At 43.0% G+C, this 22,409-nt stretch overlaps 1 protein-coding gene across 7 annotated transcripts in view; it reads right to left on the reverse strand.

Annotated features, from left to right (window-relative positions):
- Nucleotides 1-1,117: 1,117 nt before the first annotated feature.
- Nucleotides 1,118-22,409, reverse strand: part of fgf18a (fibroblast growth factor 18a) — a 35,320-nt gene continuing 14,028 nt past the window's right edge. For 3 of the 7 annotated variants that reach the window (XM_044126233.1, XM_044126234.1, XM_044126232.1), the window contains 4 exons: nt 6,485-6,524; nt 6,170-6,350; nt 2,836-2,942; nt 1,153-2,723 (listed from right to left, as the gene is read on the reverse strand). In XM_044126233.1, coding sequence (XP_043982168.1) covers nt 2,451-2,723; nt 2,836-2,942; nt 6,170-6,350; nt 6,485-6,514 — 591 coding nt within the window. In that variant the 5' untranslated portion in view covers nt 6,515-6,524 and the 3' untranslated portion in view covers nt 1,153-2,450. Of the gene's footprint in view, nt 2,724-2,835; nt 2,943-6,169; nt 6,351-6,484; nt 6,525-9,794; nt 11,333-22,409 lie in introns of those variants that run through there. The other 4 variants (XM_044126236.1, XM_044126235.1, XM_044126231.1 and 1 more) reach the window with 3 other exon arrangements.

Consider the following 22,409-nt stretch of genomic DNA (forward strand, 5'->3'; position numbering starts at 1 on the left):
TTTTAGTTACTCAACCTGCTTCATGTCACGCACAAGTACCCACAGAAGGGAAACAGATGATTTCCATGATACTACCACCACCATGCTTGACACTGGCTACATTGTTGTTGGGGGTTGGAAGCCTTGCATTGATTCCTCTAAACATACAGTGTCATCATCATGACCAAACAGCTCGATTTTCAACTTTTCTCCAGAAGGCAATTCACTGTAACTATGTGGGCAGCTGTTGATTTCAGTCATATTTGATTGTTTTGAATTTGGAGCAAGTACTTCTTTCTTGGCAGACCCGCTCAAAGTCTATGATGATGTAGAACTCTCTGTGGACAGTCAACTTGAGTTTCAGGACATTAAATTTCATTATAGCCCTGGTGGTTCCTGGGTTGTTTTGAATGGCCCAAGCAACTTCATCGAAACTCGGGGCAATGTTTGAGTTCAACTGCTTGGAAAACTGGACACAGCTGTCCAGACGATGAACCTAAACACTTCACAATTCCAGAATATTATGATTTTGGAATGGATAGAGTAGGAAGACCTTAGGCTTCTTGAACGGGCCTTCCCTCAACCATAAGAGGGCAATCAGCCAGCCAAAGTTGAGGCTACAAAAAGCATATTAGACATTTAACCATATTTTAGATTGGATATGTAAGTTCAATTGAGCCTGGGTGCAACTCTTGTTTTTAAAAATCACTAAAATTTCATCATTTTTACAACCTGGGAAAAAAACAAGTCAAATACATCACAAAAACCTCAAAATATACCATGAAGCCCACGATGAGAGAATTTAAACCAACAAGAATGGTAAAAATGAATGATGTTTACTATATTTTGCATTACACAACCATTTTTTTTTTGTGCCATTTTATATGTTTAATTTTAGAAGTTATGACTGGGAGGCTAGAAGAGGAAGAATTGTTTGGGTCAACGTCACCTCGCCCCCTTGCCCCTTCCTTAAAAAAAAAACAAAACTAGAAAAGCGACCACACCAACAATAAATTAATAAATGAAGCTAGACGATGGATGGCAACTTGGTTTAAAAAAAATGCTTGCAAATTATTTGTGTTGGCATGAAAAGATAAAGTGATAAAGCTGCTTGAAAGAAACTGGGAGACATTTGAAATGTTTCTGAAAGGTTTACTGAGTCAAGAAAGACTGCTGCACACAGAGCTGAAATAAATAAATGAAATAATTTTATCGTAATAATTATAGTAACCATCATAGTAAGATTGCTTATTTACGTTTCTGTCTTTCTTTAATATATAATATATATATTTATACTTTCAATAAATTGTTCCCTTTAATTTTTCTTCCCTTGTGTGTATGCATGAGACTTTGGATATCCCACTGAATGTCCTGGTAGCAGCACTCTGTATCCACGGTATCTCACAGGAGCATCATCCCCTGGGTCGTTTCTATAGCGATGCTATTAGAGAAGGCACACTCCCCACTGGGCTTAGCCAAGCACTCATCACCTTCTGCACCTTAAAGCTGTGGATGTAGTGTCCTCGGGGGGGAAAGCAAAGAAAGAGGAGGAATCATAAAGAAAGTCTCCAGTTCTCTTTGGTTGCAGTTGGTTTGGTCTGCAGTGAGTTGTTGGCAGAATTTGGTGCAGCTTGGTTTATTAAGTACGTTCCAGTTCTTAAAGCTTCGGTCCCTGCATCGAGATGTCCTGGGACAGCACGGTCCATTTCCAGAACCTCTTGTGATTTTTTATCTCCAAGCACTCATGCAATACACGTTTCCTCGTCAGCCTCTCAAGAACATGCATATATTCAGTGTCATTCACTCTAATATTTCTTCATTCATCCTTTATTTCCTGCTTTTCGCCCAACAGTCCCACAGGTTCCCACCAGTTTAGTAGTGAAACAGATAAGTGTGCCACATGTCAACAGTTCATTAAATGTCCTCTGGATCTGTGCGGATCACTATCTCTGTATCCTTTAGAACATTTTCATGTTCCAATTTTCCCTTTGTCATAGGCTAAGCACTCATTGTCTTGTTCAGCTAGACTTTCCCCAGCTAATCTTTCTCTGTATGGTCCAGTTACAATCCCACGCTTGACATAGTCCACCTGGACTCCAGACAAGATTATGGTTGGGATGTGGTTTATGTGGTTCTGGATTCAAGGCCTTTGTTGTGCCTTGGACTTCAACTGACCTTAAGGCTCTCTGTCACTCTTTCTGAGTTTCCAGCGTTACTGGAGATACAGTCCAGTCGGTCCAAGGGAACAAAAGGTTAGCGAAATTGTGACTAACCAGGTGCTATGAGTGTTGATTTAGGATTCTTAAAGCTGAACCCCATTAATGATTCATTGGGTTTCTGGTCAATATTTGCCCCATCAAAGGGATAGACGATCAGTCGAGTGCAACAGAAGAGATGACTGGGTTAGCCATTTGGAGGCTCAGGGTGAGGCTTGTGCTCCTCAAAACTGTGGGTGCTAGCGTCAGCCACTACTAGCGTGTCCCAGTGGTGCGGACCCTTTTGACCCGCTTGCTGATGGTAGTAAAGCGGAAGGGTGTGGTGAGGTCAGGCTGTTCCCCTGGCGGAAAGCGTTTCATAAAGTGTACGTCCTGCTGGTTGGGGAGCGTGTGGGGTCCCCGGCGAGGACGCCCTCTTTTTGTGAAGCCGACATACCAGCCCGTGTAGCGCGCAGACATCAGAGCTGTGTAATGGTTTTCCAGGACCTTTTCCACAAAGACGCAGTCAGCACTTCGGTTACTGGCCTTCTGAGAAAGAGCAGAAAAACCACAGGTATATACACAATGGCATAAAGTGAGACCTGTGAGGAAGTTTGGAGACATTGTTTTATGAACACATCTGAATAAGAAAACTCCTCACCTTTCCCACCAGCTTCCCGCGTCGATTCATGCAAAGGTAGAAGTTGGTTTCTTTGCCTCGGATTCTCACCTGGCTACCAAAGGTGTCTGCCTCCACTACAAGCTGGGCTTATTAAGGGACAAACAGAGAAACAGACAAACATTAGAGATGAATGTGTGTGGGGAAAAATACTGCATGAACCCCTTTGTTAATAAGTTATAGATTTCCAAAGTTTGTTCATTTTATCTGACAAATATGAGAAATCCAAAACTTTTGATCTCCTTTTGTTCAGGGCTTCCTGTCATCTATCACAATAGCAAAAATCTGAACTTAACTGACATCCAAAGTTAAAAAAGGTTCACACCCTAAAACAGAGTCTTATAACTGGAACATTTGTCTCATTACAACCGCAGACTGGAATGGTGTGTTAAGGGTGACATGTAGTGTTAATTTTCCGCCACCGATTAGGTTTTCCACATAGGTCAAATCTTTATCATGGGTTCATCTGGCCAGAGTACCCCCTTCGGTGTGTTTGCTGTATCCTCTTAAAATGAAAAACATTAATTAGGACTTCTAATGGCCTTTCAACAATGGCTTTCTTCTTGCCATTAATCCATAAGGACCAGATTGGTGGAGTTCACAACTAATAGTTGTCCTAACAACAGATTTTCTCACCTGAGCTGTGGATCTCTGCAGATTCTCAAGAGTCACTATGGACCTCATGGGCTTTTCTGATTAATGCTCTCATTATCTGGACTGTGATTTTAACATACATTCAGGTGAACTCTGTAAATGGTTTAGGTGACTTCTGACGTCCAGCACTTACCAGTACCCCTGATTTCAACTGGCATGTCCCTTTATAAATATTAATTTGCAAAACTTATGAAAATCCTTTATGCTTTTATTTACAAATATATGCTACTTTGCACTGCTCTATCTCGTAAAATCTCGCTGAAATATAAATTTTGTCTTCATGTAAAGACAGTCAAATGATCCAATCCAATTTTATTCATAAAGCACTTTGAAAACCACAGTATACCAAAGTGCTGTACAGAAAAACAAACCCAGAATAAAATACCAACAACGATCAAAAATACATAAAGCAGCCATGTGAGTAAAAGAATTAAGAATAATAAAAGATAACAGAATAAATAACAATACGTTCAACATCTCACATGGCGTCAATAGCCTGGACAAAAGATGAGTTTTAATCGGCTAACATTAAATTTAAACCAGTCAAAGCATTTTCTCTGGGTCACAGTAAGGAGATTCACAGCTCCTGTTACCTGTACAATAAATCTCAGGCAGATGTGAACGTCTCTGGCAGGACAGATGGCTATTAGAGCAGGTTGATCACACATACGGATGTGAGAACTCTGACTGCACATGAGCCTTGAGAAAAATAAAAAGATAACAGCCGGGAAAAAAGGCAGCCAAGGGGAGCCGAAGAACACTCAGTCTGAGATCCTGTTGTTTTAAGGCGTGTGCGTGTGCTCCGGTGCCCTTTGTGTTTTTGTGTGCAGGTGCACAATGTGTGTTCAACCTTCCAGGCAGCAGGCTGCTGCTTCCCTGACTACACACCTTTAGAGAGTGTTTGTGCCTGTTTAAAAATAAATCCTAAAATGCTTCCTACATGACCTTAGTCAACAAAGGGGTCAGCAGAAATCAATACCTCCCTCCCTCTTGCCCCCCCCCCCCCACCCCCATGTCTCTTCCCCCAACTGTCTTCTCATCTCCCTTCTGCTCTTACTCTTCATCTTTGTACTGTCATATACCTTTTTTCAGATTTATTCTCTGTGCCTGTAGCTCGGACGCAGAAATTACTGGTCTAATTGTTGGTTGGTTTTTAGTCATGTCATAATTTAAATGTTCATATAAAAACAGGTGCATCTCTGAATGTGTTGCGCCTGGGGCTAAACGGACAAATATCTGACCCGGAACTAATAGAAAGGATGTGCCAACATACAGAATTACGAAGCTTTATGGAAAGGCTTAATTGATTCTCTGCTGTTTAAGAATGGTTTAGCCATGATTACACATCTAGCAGGAGGGATGAAGGATGTTGGGGGATGGACGGAGAAAGTGTCAGACGATAGATGGAGGGAGGGAAAAGAAGCCTGCTGTTTAAAATCCAGAGGAGACAACAGGAAGGATGAAAAATCAATGGCTGGATCAATGAAAGAGATGAGTTTCTAACACTCGGTCCGATGCTCTATCTGAGCATCGATGCTAGGCTTCCTCCTTTATCTCAGACTTTTTTTCTTTCGTGACACCTTTTCTCTCTGTGTCTTCTCTCTTGTGAATCACTGAGTCTGCAGCCAGTCAATGTGGTCTTTGTGCTCCCAAGACAAGCTTCACTGCCCCTTTGTCAAAGCCGCGGAAGGCCTGTATGTGTGCTTTTATGTGCATCTCCAATGATGCGTGGGTCTGGTCAACTTTTAAGTCTTTGTTCTTCTTACAGTGACTCACTAAAGTGTGCACAGCCCTTGAACTTTTTCACTTTTTGTCACATTACAAACCAAACCCTCAATGTATTTTTATGAGATTTTATGTGGCAGATTAACACAAAGTAGTGCATGTTTGGAAAGTATCAGGAAAATTAAAATTTGGTAATATAAATCTGAATTATGTGTGGCATACATGTGCATTCACCCTCTTTCTTGAGTCGATACTTTGTAAAATCACCTTTTATTTAATATCAAATCTTTTGGGGAATGTCTCTGCCAGCTTGCACATCTGAAGAGTGATATTTTTGCAAGATAGATTGCATATGTTACATAAATAGGTTCTACTGCAATTTCCAAGCCTTTAGTATGACTGGACTAATCTGACATATGCTTTAATCTGAACCAGCTCTGGCTATTGTGGGAGATTCAATCTCTACCCTTGTCTATCTAAAGTCTCCTACAGCCTCCAACAAGTTTTTTGTTCGAAGGTTGTCTTGCGTTTAGCTTCCGGTTTTGAATGATGGACTCAACAGTGTTCTGTGAGTCGCTTAAATGTGATAACATTGTTTTATATTTGTAACTCTGCTTTAAAATTATATGTAGCCTGTCTGTCTTTATGTTGCTGTTTGTTCATTGTTCTACTATGGACCTCAGGATGAGGAAAAGAAAAGGAAACGGCAAGTCCACTTGTTTTTACATCAAAACTGATTTTTACTTGGTGGTGTTCTGTCAGTAAAAATGTGTAAAAAAAAAAAAAAAAGTAGGTTTCAACATAGCAAAATCTTCAAAAGGTGTGAATACTTTGCAAGGCAGTCTGCATGTGCAAATAGGACAAGAGCACATTTAGTAGTGAAGTAGTGAAGTACTACTACTCTGCTTTTCATTGTACGTTTGTGCTTGTGTCTTACCATATTTGTCTCCATCTTCTCCCTTGGCACTGATCCTGCGTCCCAACACCTGGACGTGCTTGCCGCTCGTACGGCTGTAGAGCTGGTAGACTCTGTGGTGTCTCCGACTCATGGTGTCTCGCACCTGCGTCTGGTTCTCCACATGCACACTGAAGTTGACTCCATCCACGCCAAGTACCTGCTGGAACACCCACAAGCACATCCGCAGTTTGGCAGAGGATTGTGAAGATGTTTGAAGAACTATGCATAAAATCAATATACAAAACGTCTTTCACGCTACACAATCGCTCCTTTGTGATGCATGCTGTCTCTCACCTGCAATGGATTGCACATCACCAGTAACATCTGGATACATCTGGAAAAAGTAGAAACAGTGAGTTAAGAAATGTAAAATCTTGGAAGATTAGGGCATTACACCATCATTTCCATTTCTTTCTTCCTCTGTTCTCTCTGTTCAACATCTCATTTCCTTCTCGGGTGATTACTCACACTCCTGGGCGTGAGACTGGCACGACGACTTGACATACGGACCGGCAGATGTCCAGGAATCGAAAGACAGACAACACCCACAGCAGTGTTTACGGTAACGCTACCAGCCTCCTGTCCGAGCCCACTTTCTGACCCATCTGTGACTTTTGCCCTTCCAAAAATCTGGCCTGCAAATGACCCGACTGGACCAACAACGACATGGCAAACATGCCGAGACGAGTAGAACACGTTTTTGGTTCGGACATCTAAGGAAACGGGTTGGCTCATTTGGCTGCTTGTGTATGTAGACAGCTGTGCTGGACTACAGGTGTTCATTCAGCTGTGATGTGGCTTTCGGGAGCGGTGGATTGTGGTTACATTTGGAGATGCTTGGAATATGTGCGAACAAGAGCTAAGACGTGGAAAAATGATTTATGGTGGCATGGTGCGAAAATTTTTTGTTTTGTCTACCTGAAGCCCATTAGTTATCCAACTAGTTAAAAGTTTTTTTAATTATTACAGGAGAAACAGCTGGTTATGCTTATAATTAAATTCTTCTCACTTTCTTGCCTAATTGACATGCAGACCTTGACCTTGAATGTATCGCATGTTATTTACAGCTTTTGTAAGGGAGTGATTGTGTTGCAAAATCTTCTTTGGCAGTCCTTGAGCAGCTCTGAATTAGTGGCTGAACACTTGATGGAGTTCAAAACTGAGTGTGTGGGCTGAAAAGCAATTCTATGAATTTTGTCTTTCCCCACCTCATCTTTTGCTATCTCTCTGCATGCTTCTTCTCTCTCTTTCTCTCTGGCTCGCAGTCCTCCCTGTTGCTCGCCGAGTTTATCTCTCCCTCTCCGTCATTTCTCTCCGCTCTACCTTTCTCCTATCATCCCCCCTGCCTCCAATCTTTCTTTATGTTTAGGGTTAGCAAGGGTGACTCCTCCACACTGTCATGGGTACGCGCACAGATGTGCAGATGTGTGCAGGGTGAATATGTGTATACAGGAGGGGCAGACAGCTGACAGCTGGGCCTAAGCAAAGACATGCTGAGAGAGGCAGATAGCAAAGAGAAGAGGAAAGGTAGGCCAAGAGGTACGCAGCGGCCCAGGCTGAGAGAAGGGCTGTGGAAGATAATGTGAGCGTAAATAGAGGAGAGATGAAGCTGAAAAGGGCTGATGGGAGAGTGGAGATAACATCTGAAAGAACAGGCAGATGTACTAACGTGAAGCTGGGGAGACGGGGTCAAAAAACACAGAGGTTACACATCTCAAAGCAAAGAGGAGAAAACCAAGCAAATTAACGGCGGAGGTGAAACCGCAAAGTGCAAGGCGAGACGAGAAGACAAAAGGGCAAATAGTGGAAGTGGAAGGGGTTCAACATGTGCTTAGTGTTGCGTAACATGTCTCTGTGTCCTGCCTCGTACAAATATACCATCATAGCCATCTTGATTCCCTCTATTTTTCTCTCTTCTGTCTCATAAGACTCCATAGCCGGTGTTGTTGGCTCACTCCAGGTCGTCCTAATAGACGCAGACATCCTGGGAAATGCAGCGGAGCATTGGCCCTCACTTTTTGCCTGTGCAGCCGAAAAAACCAGAGCGCCTGTGCATTGTGAGGACTCTCAGCTGTTAAAACACCACGGCTGCACCACTGCCGAGGACGCTGTAGGAAAAGTGCCTCTGCACTGGATTCCCCCGCTCCCACAAAAACCACAGACACTCCATATTATGCCAGCTACAGAGAGAAGGAGAAGGAGAGAGGAAAGAGAGAGATGGGATCAGCCGGCAGTGGGGGGAGGGATGAGAAAAATGAGAAAATAAGAGAGTGCAGAGTAAAAAATTCAAGAGGAATAAGGACAGAAAGAGGTAGGGGAGAAAGAGGGAAAGCCCAATGTGCCCGGGCCCACTGCCAAAACAAGCAGCCATCTGACATCATAAACCTACATCCCAGCAGATCAACCATATGGAGGCTGCGGTTAGGAGAGTAGGCCTCAGCACTGTAGACTGGGCACTAGCGTGGAGAAGAGTGGTTGACCTGTGGGACTCGGCACAGAGTGGCGGTTTCAGCCGTGTGTAGCAGTGGTTTACGTGGTACGCCAAAGTTGGAGCAGTGGGCTTCGGCAAAGTTCAAAAGTTTCAAATGTGCTGCAAGCAGACCCCGTTTTAGAGTTTTGCTTAGACCTGTGGGGAAATGAGTAGCACTCCAGGCTGATGACGCAGCAGAAGTTTGAGCAAGTCACAGAAATTAACAGGTTGTTCAAACCAAACTTAAAACTTGTGATCAAAACAGCATCTGGAGGATGAAAAGTGGCTGTGGTAATACCGGTAAGTGAGATGGAAATTAATAAAAAGATGATTGGGAGAGCAGCAGACTAAACACAGAGAGTGTCTCTTCGGATGCCGCCAGGGGCACCGTCATTCATCAGTTATTAATTTATACTTCTTTTAATCTTAGAAGGTATCAGTGGAAAAAAAAAAAAAAAAAGAAATTGTATGGGCAAGAAAAGAAGACAGATGTAGCCAGTTAGGTGAGAGGAAGGCACGGAGACACAAACAGCAGCACACACCCTGTCCAGGTTGTGTAAGGAATGAGAAGTATCTAAAGATGACTGCCATCTGGGAGACGAACAGCCGACACAAAGGAAGAAAAATAAACCCCCTGACTTTTGAGAAGGAACATCTCAAATGTGCACCCCTCCGCACTCTCCCTGGTTCTGCATCCTCCTTCCATATATTTGCTCTTGGCTCTATAATTTAGCTGTCCCACAAATAAAGCCAGTGTTTTTTTTTTTTTTTGTTTTTGTTTTTTTTTAATATAACTTTTAAAATATTCCAAACCGGGGGGAAAGCACACCTGTTGAACAAAAAGGAAAATTGATCCATTGTGAGCTTGGCCATCCCCAAAGTGAGGGCAGATGGTGATGAAGATGTTTATGGCAGGTTTTATGAGCAACAAGGCCCTGACTCTGACCCAATGGCCCTGAACTGTCAGCCAATCAAAACAGACCCTTGCACTCCTATGTCTTCTGTGGAGTAATGTAACCCCTTAGACATTACAGCCCTCATCTTCATCATCTTCATCTGTTGCCCTGACCCTCCCAAGACTTTTAACCAGAGCAATGGAATCCGAGCAAAGAAAATAGATGAAATGTGACTTACAAGACGGTCAACGTGGAAAGAAGGGACCACATTGCTTCCCCCCTCCACTATGGAACTTGGCCCAGAGACGGTCTCCTCGCTCGGTCTGAGCCAGTCCGACAGTCCGGAGATTCTCCCTTCACACTGTGAACCTGATGGATGCTGTCCAGAGTCAAAGAGTCAGTTGTCACTCTTGTTGGCATCGGCGGCAGCGGCGTGCTCCGGTCCTCCCGGTGTGGATGGCACAGACGAGACGGCGTGAGTGATGACCGCCGGGCAACCTTTAACAGCCGTCCTGACCGGTGGTGGGACAGATGGGCGGGGGCAGCAAATGGGCTGCGCGTTCCCGACAGAAAGCGGAACAGGTGAAAGCGCGTTCACGTGCTACAAATTGCCTGCACCGATCGACCTAGCTGACCCCCAGAAGCAGATGCGTAATCCAGTGCGTAAAAGTTTTCGGCGCTACAGGGGAAAAAAAAAAGCAAAAAAAAAAAAAAAAGCGGAAAAACCGAACTCGCTGAGATCCACAGACGGGAGTAGAGGCAGGTTTAATCCAAGCTGTGCGGGTTCTGGAGCTCTTGCAGGCGGGTTTCCTGGGCTGGCGGCTGGAGCAAACTGCGACCTGGATGATGGGGCTCTGCGGGCGCAGGATAATTCAACGCGATCTCGGTCATCTCTGCGCCTCCACGCAGCGGGTCTGGAGCTCAGGTAACACCCGCAAACGCTGTTCCAGGGAGACGTTGATAAGGTCCCGGAGCGGTCCAGCTCAGATGGAAGAATATGGGCAGTCCTGAATTAGGGGGGGTAATAGAAGGGAAAGAAAGATGATGGAGGAAGGAGGTGACTGGAGATGATGGGAGCAGCTGCGACTGGGTGGCAGAGTCAGCCACCCGCGACACGGCGAGGAAATGACATGCCGCACTTTGCACCTGATTTTTCCGGACTCTTCCCCCCCAACCCCCGCAGCTCTACTCAGCCGCTGGTTACCACTTGGCTGCAGCAGTCCCCTCTGCGCCCTCTCAACACAATACCTGCCAAAACACAGCACGATGACATCACCTTCAAAATGTTTGAAGAGGGGTGCAATACGATATTCTTATTTATTTATCTAAAAAAAAAAAAACGCAGAAAAGTTTAGGGCAGTTTCCCTGACAGTGTGTTGGGGGGGCGAAACACCAAAGTCTCTGCAGCGTTCCAAGAGAAAAGGGAACTCTGGGCTGCAAAAAGAAGCGGTGGAGTGAAACTCACCAGCTTGTGAAGAATAAAAGTTAAAGGCAGAAGGTGTTTACTCAGTCATGCTGACAGACCGACACCCCCAGAACAGAGCAAAACCTTACACTCCGCTGCTCTCCCATGTCTCTGCCTCCCTGTTTCATTCAGACACCAGAGGGGAAAAACGCGAGAGAACGCAAAAAGAATCCAGCCGTGCGCTTTTATCCACTTCACTGGTATTATGCAGATCCTTCTTCTTTTCAAAAATAAAAAGGTTTCTTTCCTTTCTCTCCCTCTCTGTTTTTTTTAATAGCTCTTCTTGAAGGGGGGCTGCACAGGAGAGGCGCGTCGGCAGGCACAGACCTCACTCCAAGAAAAACCAGAACAAGATTTTAACAGACGCTGATCAATCCTCCCTCCTTCCCGCCTCTCCTCCCTCCCTTCTCCCTCTCTATCTCTCCTTCTCTCTCACTCACATGCACACAAGCGCACACTTATTGGATCAAAATGGGATTAGTTGGTCGCTATGCGATGCTGACCAAACTTCCAATGCAAAAATATCAGTTTTAAGAAGAGTTGGCCTCAGCACGAAACGCATCTGCTAATAAAGGAGAGAAAGATTCACCATTTAGATGCAAACGAACTTTAAGATTTTGCTTTACTTCTGTGTCTGTGTGCTCGAGGTGATTTCTCAAACAAGCAAAATGCACTGGAAACAATGAGGATGATGTCATGGCTCTGAGAGTAATTCACGGCCCGAGAAAACAAAACAAAACAAACAAACAAAAACAATCAAATTGTGTTTCGGTATAAATCGATTCTGGAGTGAATTCAGCCACAGAGAAGCTATGGAAATGTTTCCCGGAAAAAAAATAAAAAAGATGTTCAGTCAGGTGAACATTTGCAATGAAACCTAGCGAAGTTCTTGGTTATCTCCTCTAAAGATAACCTCGCCCTCGCACCCTCGGTTTGGCCCCGGAATCAGGACTGAAAATGGAAAGTGCAGAGGCAGTGCGCCCCCCTTTCTCTCCTCTCTTTCTTTCTCTCTCTCTCACACAGACTCACGCACGCACGAACACACACCCACACACCCTTCAAGTGATGTATTTTGACTCCCCGTTTCATAACTTTTAAGTTAAACCTTAAGAGGATAAAATGAAAAGGAGAATGAAAGACAGTCGGGAGGGCGGTATGTAAGCACGGACACCGATCCAAAACGAACATTTCTCAGGGATTTCGGCAGCAACGCCCGCTCTGCGCTCCCAAAACTCCCTCTCACCGCCACACAACCGCAGACGGTCAGCCAAGCCAACACAGCACTCCTGCCATACCTTTCATTCACACACGCACACACTCACACACTTTTGCTCTCTATTATTTCCCTATGTGTTTGCGTTGTGAGTGAGTGTGAATGATAGAGGTGGGAGGATGTTGTCCCCCTGTATTAGCGACAGCTGTATCAGTACCAAGTCAAGGCTTTTTAACAATGTATTTTCAGTCAAATCGCACAACCATAACACAAACGCAGAAAGAGAGAGAGAGAGAGAGAGAAAGAGAGAGAGAGAGAGAGAGAGAGAGAGAGACTTCTGCAACTGGACAAAGTTGAGCAGGGCTCTGGGTAGGGGTGCTGTGGTTGAAAGCCTTTCCAGTCATGCATTATAGACAAGGCATTGGCCTTCTTTCATACTACTGGCTTTCTTCATCGTTGCACCTGTGTCCGAGTGCTGTTTTCTCTCTGTCTGCTCACCACAATGCTGCAAAGGGACATGAGTGTAAATGTTGTGGAGAGGGTTTTGAACCGCATTCTGGTGATGAGGTATGGGCCTGTCTGGTATTCCTAAGATGAAAAGGTTCATCACACTGGTTTATGGCATTGGTTTGACCAATATTCACTGGAAACTCTTTAGTTGCAAAACTGCTAGAAATATGTGGATTGTTTATTGTTTCTAAAAAAAACCCAAAAAACTGTGTTTAGTGATGATGAACATTTACACACGCACACCTTCACCTATTAATACCCACACATTGCCACTTTGTATGTTACATTGACTCTTTCTTGCATAATTGAAGAAACCTTGACTGCCCCTTGGCAGCCATTCGGGGGGTGCCTAAATGCTTGCTCTCACAAAGCGCCGCCTTTTTTCACAAAGTTCCTCCCTGGAGCAGCGGTTTCCACCTTTCCCACTCAGCTCCATTAGACTAGTGGTGGCAGCAGTTGCCAAACACCTGGTGGAAATGCACATCAGTAAACATCATAATGGAGGAGCATTCCTTTTAAGTCATGATTTTATCTACAGCATTTTTTAATAACAACTGAAGTTAGCATAGTCACTTGATTGTGCAATGATATTGCTCTATGTGCCTCTCCCCTCCCCGTTATTTTGTAGTGCACCCCATTTTCTACTTTCTATGCATCACTAGACGTCTTAGAACATACACATTGCTAAGATTGGACTGGACAACTCTCCATCCCCCCCTCATTGCAGAATGAGATTTGATGCTGATTTTACAGGGTGTCCATGCATAATGCAGATCTTCTGTTCCACCACATCCCAAAGGTGGCCTTTTGGATTGATTTTTGGTGATTGTGGAAGCCATTGGAGTACTGAGAACTCACAATGTCCATACGCCAGTCTGAAAGGGTTTGATTCTTGTGACATGGTACATTCTGCTGTTGAAAGTCGCTACTAGTAGTCGCAAAGCAGTTGACACAGACAGCAGCAGCAGCAGCACTGAGGTAGGTTGTGGTGTTAAGGCTCACCCAAGAAAATTGCCATTGCACCATTATACCACCCCCAGACTGAAATGTTAATAGAATAACCATGCCACATCAGTTTGAACTTCAGAAAATTATCTTCAACACTTGTAGATAATTGAATGCATTAAGTTGCTGCCATGTGATTGGCTGAATTGCTAGTTATGTTATGACTAGCAACATAACTGAGCAACAGAAGTACCCAATCAGTGTTGTTCTAATCCCAATTTACTTTTATAAAATCTGACAGATTTTTACCCCTAAATCAACAAACCTCTATATGACCTGCTGCCGGTGTAGACTATAGTGGAAACCACATGACAGACTAGAAAGGTACAAAATAGAGTGAACAAAATGAACATCACCTAATTACATTAAGGTACTTCTAGATGCTTTCCTTTTTAAATGCAGATTTGCTTCTAACCTATATAAAACTATCAATGCCTCTTGTTCTCTCTGTTTTTGCCAACACATCTCCCTCTCTTTCATTTATTTTCTGTCTGCTCTTTTGTCTTGTTAATCTGTCTTTCTTTCCAGATCTGCCCCCTCCCACACTCACACCCGTTCAGATTGAGCATATCGATTGCTCATGTCTTTTGCTCTGCAGCTCTTCCCTATTGATCCTCAGCAATAAGGCACACACCCACACATACCAGGCACAAACCTCCTTGCATTCACTGATCTACTCATTTCCATTTCTCCCAACACAGCCTTTCTTTCAAGTACCCTAACTTTGCCACACAATTAAATCATAAATTGTCTTACCTTGTGACCTCACATAAAGTGACAGGATACTGTAGATTATTTAGCATATGCCCCTAGTGTGTAGATCTATCTTGGCAGTGACAGACATCATGCCTTTGTGTTTCTTGCTAGAGTCATTGAAGTGAAAGAGACCCGTGTGTGTCTGTAGCAGTTAGCATCTCTCGTAGGCCTTTGCTGGGTTCTCTTTTTCTCTTTCTTCGTACTTCTTTCTGTTTGACTTAGCCTGCAGCCTTCTTCATCCTGGAAGCTGGGTCAATATTACCATTCTGTTTAGCAATTAACATCGATCAGTTCTTGTCAATATCGTCAGCACCCAGACAAAGACCCAGGGTGCACTGCGTGTTCGCACTCTTTCTCTATTAGAGCTCAACAAATCCCCAAACAGCACTCTCATTAAATGAGGGCATCATGGCCTGACCCAAAGGTCACCATGCGTGACTCTCTGTTCTGGGTGACTGGAGTACAACCTAATGCAGAGCCCGGAGTGTTCTGAACTGCGGGCCAGTTGTTGATTCGTTAATGCAGTTGTGCATGCAAGTGTGGAGGTGTGCGTAAGATGTCAAGTGCAGAAACAGCTTGGCTTGGATTTTTTTTCCATACACAAGCTGGCCAACAGATAACAATACACCCCTGCTGTTAACTCTGTGTTTCAAATGCTGAAAACTTTAAACAGTCTGAATGCAATCCATCATCCCGGGAACACACTGTTCAGATTTGGAGCTTTCAGATGTGTCAAGTGCAGTTGATTGTGTCCAATTAGGTTTGTGTATGAGGCGTGAGCCGTTTATGCTTGAATGGGCGGGTTGGCCTGTGGATATGCAAGATCTGTGGAGGGAAAATGAATCTTGTGGCTTTGATTAATACCTGCAGACATGGGCCCTAAACTTCTCATCAGATGTTGAGATGTCAGCCTAACATTGGTATCTGGAATAGATATCCACACTCCGTTAATCATGGGCCAAGTTTAAACTGTTTCCCAATGTGTAAATGTATGAGACACTTAATAAAGGCCCTTTGATGACAGAGGGGCCCATGCAAAGTTAAGGAATGTGTACAGTGTGCTTGGCTTTGAAATAAGAACCTGTTTGCCACTTGTTCGCGTCTGCAAGATGAGAGAATCGACAGCTGCAGTCAAGTGAGACCAGGAATTAATTAGCAGAGAGCAACAGTGAGCCTCGGCTGAGATGAATAGAAAAGCAAAATATTGTTTTTATTAGCGACAATGTTGGTGGTGCACAGCCTGCTCCCTTCTCTCTCCCTTTGCAAGATTAATCCAGCAAATATGAACGTTTGCTCGGCTTCATCCTGGAATCCGTTGCAGCTGTTGTCTCTATACATAGCCCAACTAAAGCACTGGAATAACTTTACTTTGACACTTTTAGGTTAGAGGATTTGATGCAGCTTTGGAAACAAGTCAGGGTAATTATTCAAGCAATCTCACTTGTGCCAAACTTTGGTCAATTGGAGAAGATAATGCCTACACAGTTGATCCCCTCAATCTACACCTGCCTTTTTAGCAGCAAACATTTCAAAACTGTTATTTATTTTGTGATTTAAGCCACTTATTGTCACTGTTGTGGGTGAGGTCTAATAAAATGCTCAATAATACCAAACATCTGCTCCTTTCATATAAACCAATGCTTAGAAAACATCCAATAATACATTAAATCCAGCGGCAACACTGTCTCATCCTTGCCTCTGGGCCATCTGGCAGGACTTGTTTGTTGGAAGCCTGGACATTTTGCATCGATGAAGCGGTATGCTAAAATCATAAAGACATCAACCTTGGAAGGCACCATCTTTGTGCACCTGGTTCATAAATTATTCTCTTCAAGAACTCATGACAGGACCTTGTGACCAGAGCCAACTATTCAAGAACATCCCTGCAGAGTTAAAGCAGACACAGACATGAATTTCATAAACAACAGGGACAGTCTGAGTAATATATTTGACATTTAGCTGTACAAAACTGAAGACAGATGCAACAACACTATGGCGCAAACACAGCTAAACCTGCATGATGTAGATTAAAAGCAGGCATGACGCTGCATGCTGCTTGACACTGATTGGTGGGAACCATTTGTGGAGCTCTGAGAGTGTGTATAAGTTAATTGCTTTTGACCAATGAGGTTGTACATAAATATGCAATGTTCGGCAAGTGGATGGATGTTTGTTTAATTATGGTCCTTGTGGTTGTGTGTGTTTGGTTGAGTGTGTGTCATGACCCTCAGTGACAGACTGTGTACAGCTGAGTGTGGGATTTGTGGCTCCAGCGTGAATGGTTGCTGCCTGGGTATATGCAGAGGCTTTGTCAACAGGGGTGTCTACCCAGTTAGGTTTTGTGTTTTGTGTGTATGTGAGACTGTTATCCTGTCACGTTCAATGGACTGTGATGTGAATTGCAGCTGTGGTTTGTGTTGGACGCTGGTCTGGCATGTTTGTTTTTTTTTTTTTCTTCTTGTTTCATGTTCAAGTGCTCCGCAATGGAATCCATGCGCATGGTAGCTTTCACTACTGTCATCCCCTCTGTTCATCTCTTCCACACTCCTGCCTTTTCACCTCCTCCTCCTTCTCCTCCTCCTCTCTACTGACTGCCCTCTCCTCTTCCATCTTCCTTTCTGCTCCACTTGGTGTTGCTTCTGCGCCCTCTCGCTGTGTCCGGTTCTCCCATTCACTTTTTTTTCCCTCTTCCTGCCCCTTTAGCCTTGCCACCGAGCAGAGGAGGAACTGTAATGTTTATGAAACCCTTTAATGTGCTATGTAATTACCCTGGCAACACCTCCCATCATTACTCATGCCAATAAAGCACCACAGAATTGACATGTCAGTGAAAAAGAGAGAAAAAGAAGAACGAAAGAGAGGAGCACTGCTTGGACTTTTCCATAGCTCTTCTCCTTTCTTTATTCATCTTTTTTCCCAGTTCTTCCGTCCAGATTTGTTCATGTATTTTGTTTTCCTCTTGTTATTTTACTTTTACACCTACCTTGTTTCACTTCATTTCCCTTTCTTTTGAGCTAAATAACTTCTGCCAGACTTCCAGGTGGTGATCAATTACTGAAAAGCTCTTTGGAATAGCCAAAGCATTCTTAAAAGTGCAGCTTTTTGGCTATTTTTGGAAGATTTCTCTGTTGGGAAAGAAGTAAATGAGCAAAAGGTACTGCAAATAATCAACAGAGACATAAATAACAATACAATGAACAAGCAAGCAGCTGCGAGCATTATTGCTCAATGGAGTTTCAGAAACAGAATTGTTTCTTCATAACATTCAACAGAAAGGTATATTGTAAATGCGACTTACAACAACTTAGATATTAGGCCTCTTGCTTTTTTCGTGTTGGCAATTATGCTCAAACCCCCAGCTTTGCGTGACTTACACAGTGATTGCAATGGCCTTGACTTAAGGCTTCGTCTCCTAATGCCCACCCTTATACACTCACAACTCCTTATTCTGTCTGTTCTGGCAACATCCTTATTTATAAGACAGATATTACAACAAATTAAACAGCAAAACAATGGGTGGGTGCCTGCCTGACGTCAGCCTGCATTTCATTAGCAATTGCTAGGCTAACGCGTTCCATATGGAGGAGCCTGCAGGGTAGCCCCCTGCTGCCCAGTCGCAGCCCAGCCCAGCCTAGCGTGGCCCATCTCGACTTCGTTGTCATGGCCTGCCCCCACCCTCGCTCTAAGTCAAGCCCCAGTTTGGTCCCCATCCAGGCCCCCACCATTATGTCATCTTTAATTTGGACTTGTCACACATCACCTGACACCTACCCCGTCATGCTGTAACCTTTTGTCCTGTTGAAGCAACAGAAAAAAACGCTGTACGGATGATTTTGGCCTCTTCTTTTCTCTCCCACTTTGCCTTTTGCTTCATTTTTTTTTCTCATTCTTCCTCTTTTCTTTTTCAATCTTCCCCCTCACCAATACAAACTTTTTTGGCTTCTCCTGCTCTCTCTCAGTTCAACCTGTGTAATCCCACCTGCCTTTCCCCTTCTGTCATTTAGAGTTAAATTTGATGTGCTTGGGGTCATGAAACAATGAAGACTAAAAGAAGATTCTGATGACACCTCTGCGCACTTAGCCAGAAATGATTTTTTTATTTTTTTTTCTGACAAATGACCTGAATGAGTTGAATGATAGTGAAAAATTGGATGTGACAGTGAGATGGGAAGCAACTCATTCTGGAGAGAGCTAAATTATGGTACATGACAGGACTCCGGAGTGAGACTAGTAAATTGGTCTGAGCAGTGGACCTCTGGATAGCAGCAGGTTGTGGCAATGTCTGTTGTGATCGAGACATAAAACGTGAGGGGCGAAGAAGAGGGGCACAGATGTAGAAAGAAATCCAAGGAGAAAGATTAGAGGAGACATACAGATAAGAAAAGATGAATGATTACTAGCAGGAGCATACGCTCAATATGTACTGAAACCAAGACATTTTTCAGGTGTCCGCTCTAATTTCAGACAAGTGCAGGTACTCGTGAGGCCTTGGTTTGTGTGCTTCAACTCTTCCAGTTTGTGTATTTGTATGGCCATGTATCTGAGGGTTGCTGTGCACACCCATATGACTCTCTGGGTTTCTGGTTGCCATCCCTCATCACTGCTTAGATCCCATGGGTTCCTGCTGTTGGCTCAGTCTCCTGGCCTGCTGTAAGCTTTGCATTTAGATCTATTCTATTCTTTTCTTTTGTTCAAACTATCAAAAAGACGTGTAAAATGCTTGCTATGTAATTGACCGCCCTGTTCATAACTGTTCTCCTTGATTTTAACTGAAAGGTTGAGTGTTCTACAAATGATTTGTGATGAATTGATTTGTAAAGCTATATCTCTTAAATCAAGTCACCGGAGTCATAGGTCCATATTGCTTAAGTAATCAAAACATTGAATGAATCACATCTAGACAGCTTCCAGAGAACCACTTATTTAAATTATTCTCTTTGGATCAATTTCTATATTTAGTTTGGTTGGTGACAAGTGACTTATTACGAAGAAATTATTTTAAATGACAACCAAAGCTGGCTGCTATTGGATAAAAGAGTGACAATGGGAAATAAAAAATGCTAATGAGCTTGGAGCTCAGACGAGATCCAGTCACAGGATTAGGAATGTATTGTTGCATATTTTGCTAATATGGGTCTGCAAACGATATATTCAACTCGAAAAAAAATTTGCCCGTCATTCGGACAGTAACTGCAGACAAAGATTTCAAGAAGAGTAGTAAAGGTGAGAGTGATGAATTGCATTCTTGTCATCCACAGATTGTGTAATCAGAACATGCTACTGGGAAATATTGTCTTTGTAGCCCAGATGTGGAACAGTTAACTTTTTTTGGTTTCGTCCCCGTAACCTAATAAATAACTCCACCATTGCTTGCTGGTACCCACTCTGCATGTGATGTAATAGACTTACCTGTTGTTAAGCAACAGACACAACAACCCAATGCATTTGTGCTAATATCTAAAGTTTTTAACTACAACCATATTTTTTTCCACTTCTAGCATTTTAACAGTTTGTCAACTGCTTCGTCAGAGAAAATTAAACATACTATTTGTTTTATACAAATGTTAGGGATCAGTGCAGGCATTATGCCCAACTGATTCTTGGCAGGGAAGCTCATGTTCTCGCTGTTCTGTGTGTAAACCTTTCGTCTGCGACTAACTGTGACCAAAAGAACTGTGAGAACGAATACACAGGCAGCGATGCTTAATGAATCTAAGCTTTCCAAGGATGGTTTGCAGCAACAGACTGGAGAGTACTTGCAAAGCATGTGAAGATAACATCAGGCCAATAGCTGAGTATGTGACAAGCTGTTTAAACTTTTGTGTGGACAGCCCAATCTTCACCAGAACATTTACTTCACCCAATACAAACTTTAGGTCATTAGTAAAATGAAAGAACTTGTGAACAAGTAAAACAAGCAATCAGGGAGGAAGACAGGGAATTAATGAGGATTGTGCAGAAATAACTTAAACTCAAGATAAGAAAACTCCAAAGAGAGCTTCAGCAAAACAATTTTAGACTTTTGTGGTCAAGGGTAAAATATTTCACAGGGTTCAAGTGAATGGACATTCAGATAGATGGAGGTCCAGACAGAGCCAATGTACTGAACACATTCTTCAGTAGGTTCATTTTAGGTGCAAGATCTGCATCCTCTGTTCCTCACCCCAGCCACACAAGTCTTCCACGCTCCCTGAATCTAAAGGGTCCGTGTCACATCTTCGGTTTCTTATTTTCATCTTAGTTATGTATCTTGGTGATGATCCACTGTTGGACACAACCATTACCTCCACCTTCTTCCTTCTGTGTCCCTTCAACCTCGTTATGTTCCACTGGAGAAGATCCCAGTGGTATGAAATCTAACATACCTTGTACCATCTGTCCTGACTACAGACTGTTGTTCTAACACCTGAGATTACTTATCGTCACAGACTGCATGCATTTGATTCAACAAATTCACTTTTGAAAGAGCAAAGCAGGCAGGACTAGAATGGCGCTTTATCAAGTCCAAGCCAGGCGGGTGAAGTGTCTTGGCCAAGGATGCAACAACTAAGACAGACGAGGCGAGGATGCGAATTGGCACCCACTACTGGGTGAAGTTCCACCACTGTCCAAGATCATGTTCGTTGAATTCTCAAGGAAGCCTGATCTACTATGTCAGAAACTCCAGAACACACTACAATGCCTACCTGTAAAACAGACACTAGTTTATGAGACTGAAGTTGTCTGTCTGACCAAGTAAATCAGCTGTACAGAAAAACCAGTGTGCTGTACTCCCAACATTTTCTATGATTATGTACACTTCAGATTTGATATGTGTGGGAAGTGTTTAATCCTAATCATTCTTCGTCATGTATAATGCTTTATGAGTACGTGTAGAAACTCTCATCTTTTCCAGTCTGAAGATTTTCCAAAACAATCAATTTCTCATTGCTAAAATTTTTTTCTTGTAAACAAGGTGTCTTCACTAGAAGTATCTACACGAAAACACTGAAAACATTGAAAAGAACAAACGTTCCTACAAATTCTAGCTATTAAACTGAACCTTATCAGTTTTGCATTAGCTATGGAAAACTGCAACCTAATGCAACCTAAACCCCATCTTTATTCACATAAATACCTGTAACCACATAAAGAAAGGGTTTAAGTTGACTGTTATGCTAGAGGGGCAGCTATGTGATAATCAGTGACATAAAATTGCCTATTAGTTACATATGGAAACCCAATTATGCCATTTTGAGGTATTTTCTGATTTGAACCTATTTCAGAAAAAAATATTTTCTAGGGGTACTTAAAACAATATTTCTGTTCAAATTCAAAATCAAGAAAGTACTACTAATGAAACATGTGTTTACTTACAAAATATTGCTTCCATGTGCACGGCATTGTCTATCCAGAGATAATCCAGTTTTTTCAACAGAACTATTTGAAGTGCAAATCTCAAATTTGCGAGGGCTTCTTGAATAAGATCAATCTGTCCTGTGGTTTCTCTATGTTTTGCAGATGAGTTCTTCCTCTGGCAGTTCTCTAACCGTATTAGTTTTACATGTTTTTCCTATCTGGTTCTCAATGTGTACAAAAAAGGTTTCTGTGTTCAAGAAGAGACGATGAAGTCTTTCGCCATCTCAGCTGAGCAGTGAAAGAGAAACAGAAACAGAACTACAGCTCTGTTTTTTCAACCAATAACTGTCACATTATACAAGCTATATTTTTACCAATCAGCTAAACAAATTACAAAGCTCCCACATCCAAAGTTGTGAGACTGGCTTATAAAATGACTGGTGCTGTGGTAAATGCCAAAGTGACAGGATAAGACACTTGTTTGGTGTGTAGTTGAAAAGTGAGCACAGTAACTACTTCTCATGGGTTTTTATTCTGTATGTGTATATTACGTACCTGCCTACAGG

This window comes from Gambusia affinis, linkage group LG09 (genome assembly GCF_019740435.1).
Source record: "Gambusia affinis linkage group LG09, SWU_Gaff_1.0, whole genome shotgun sequence".
Classification (NCBI taxonomy): domain Eukaryota; kingdom Metazoa; phylum Chordata; class Actinopteri; order Cyprinodontiformes; family Poeciliidae; genus Gambusia; species Gambusia affinis.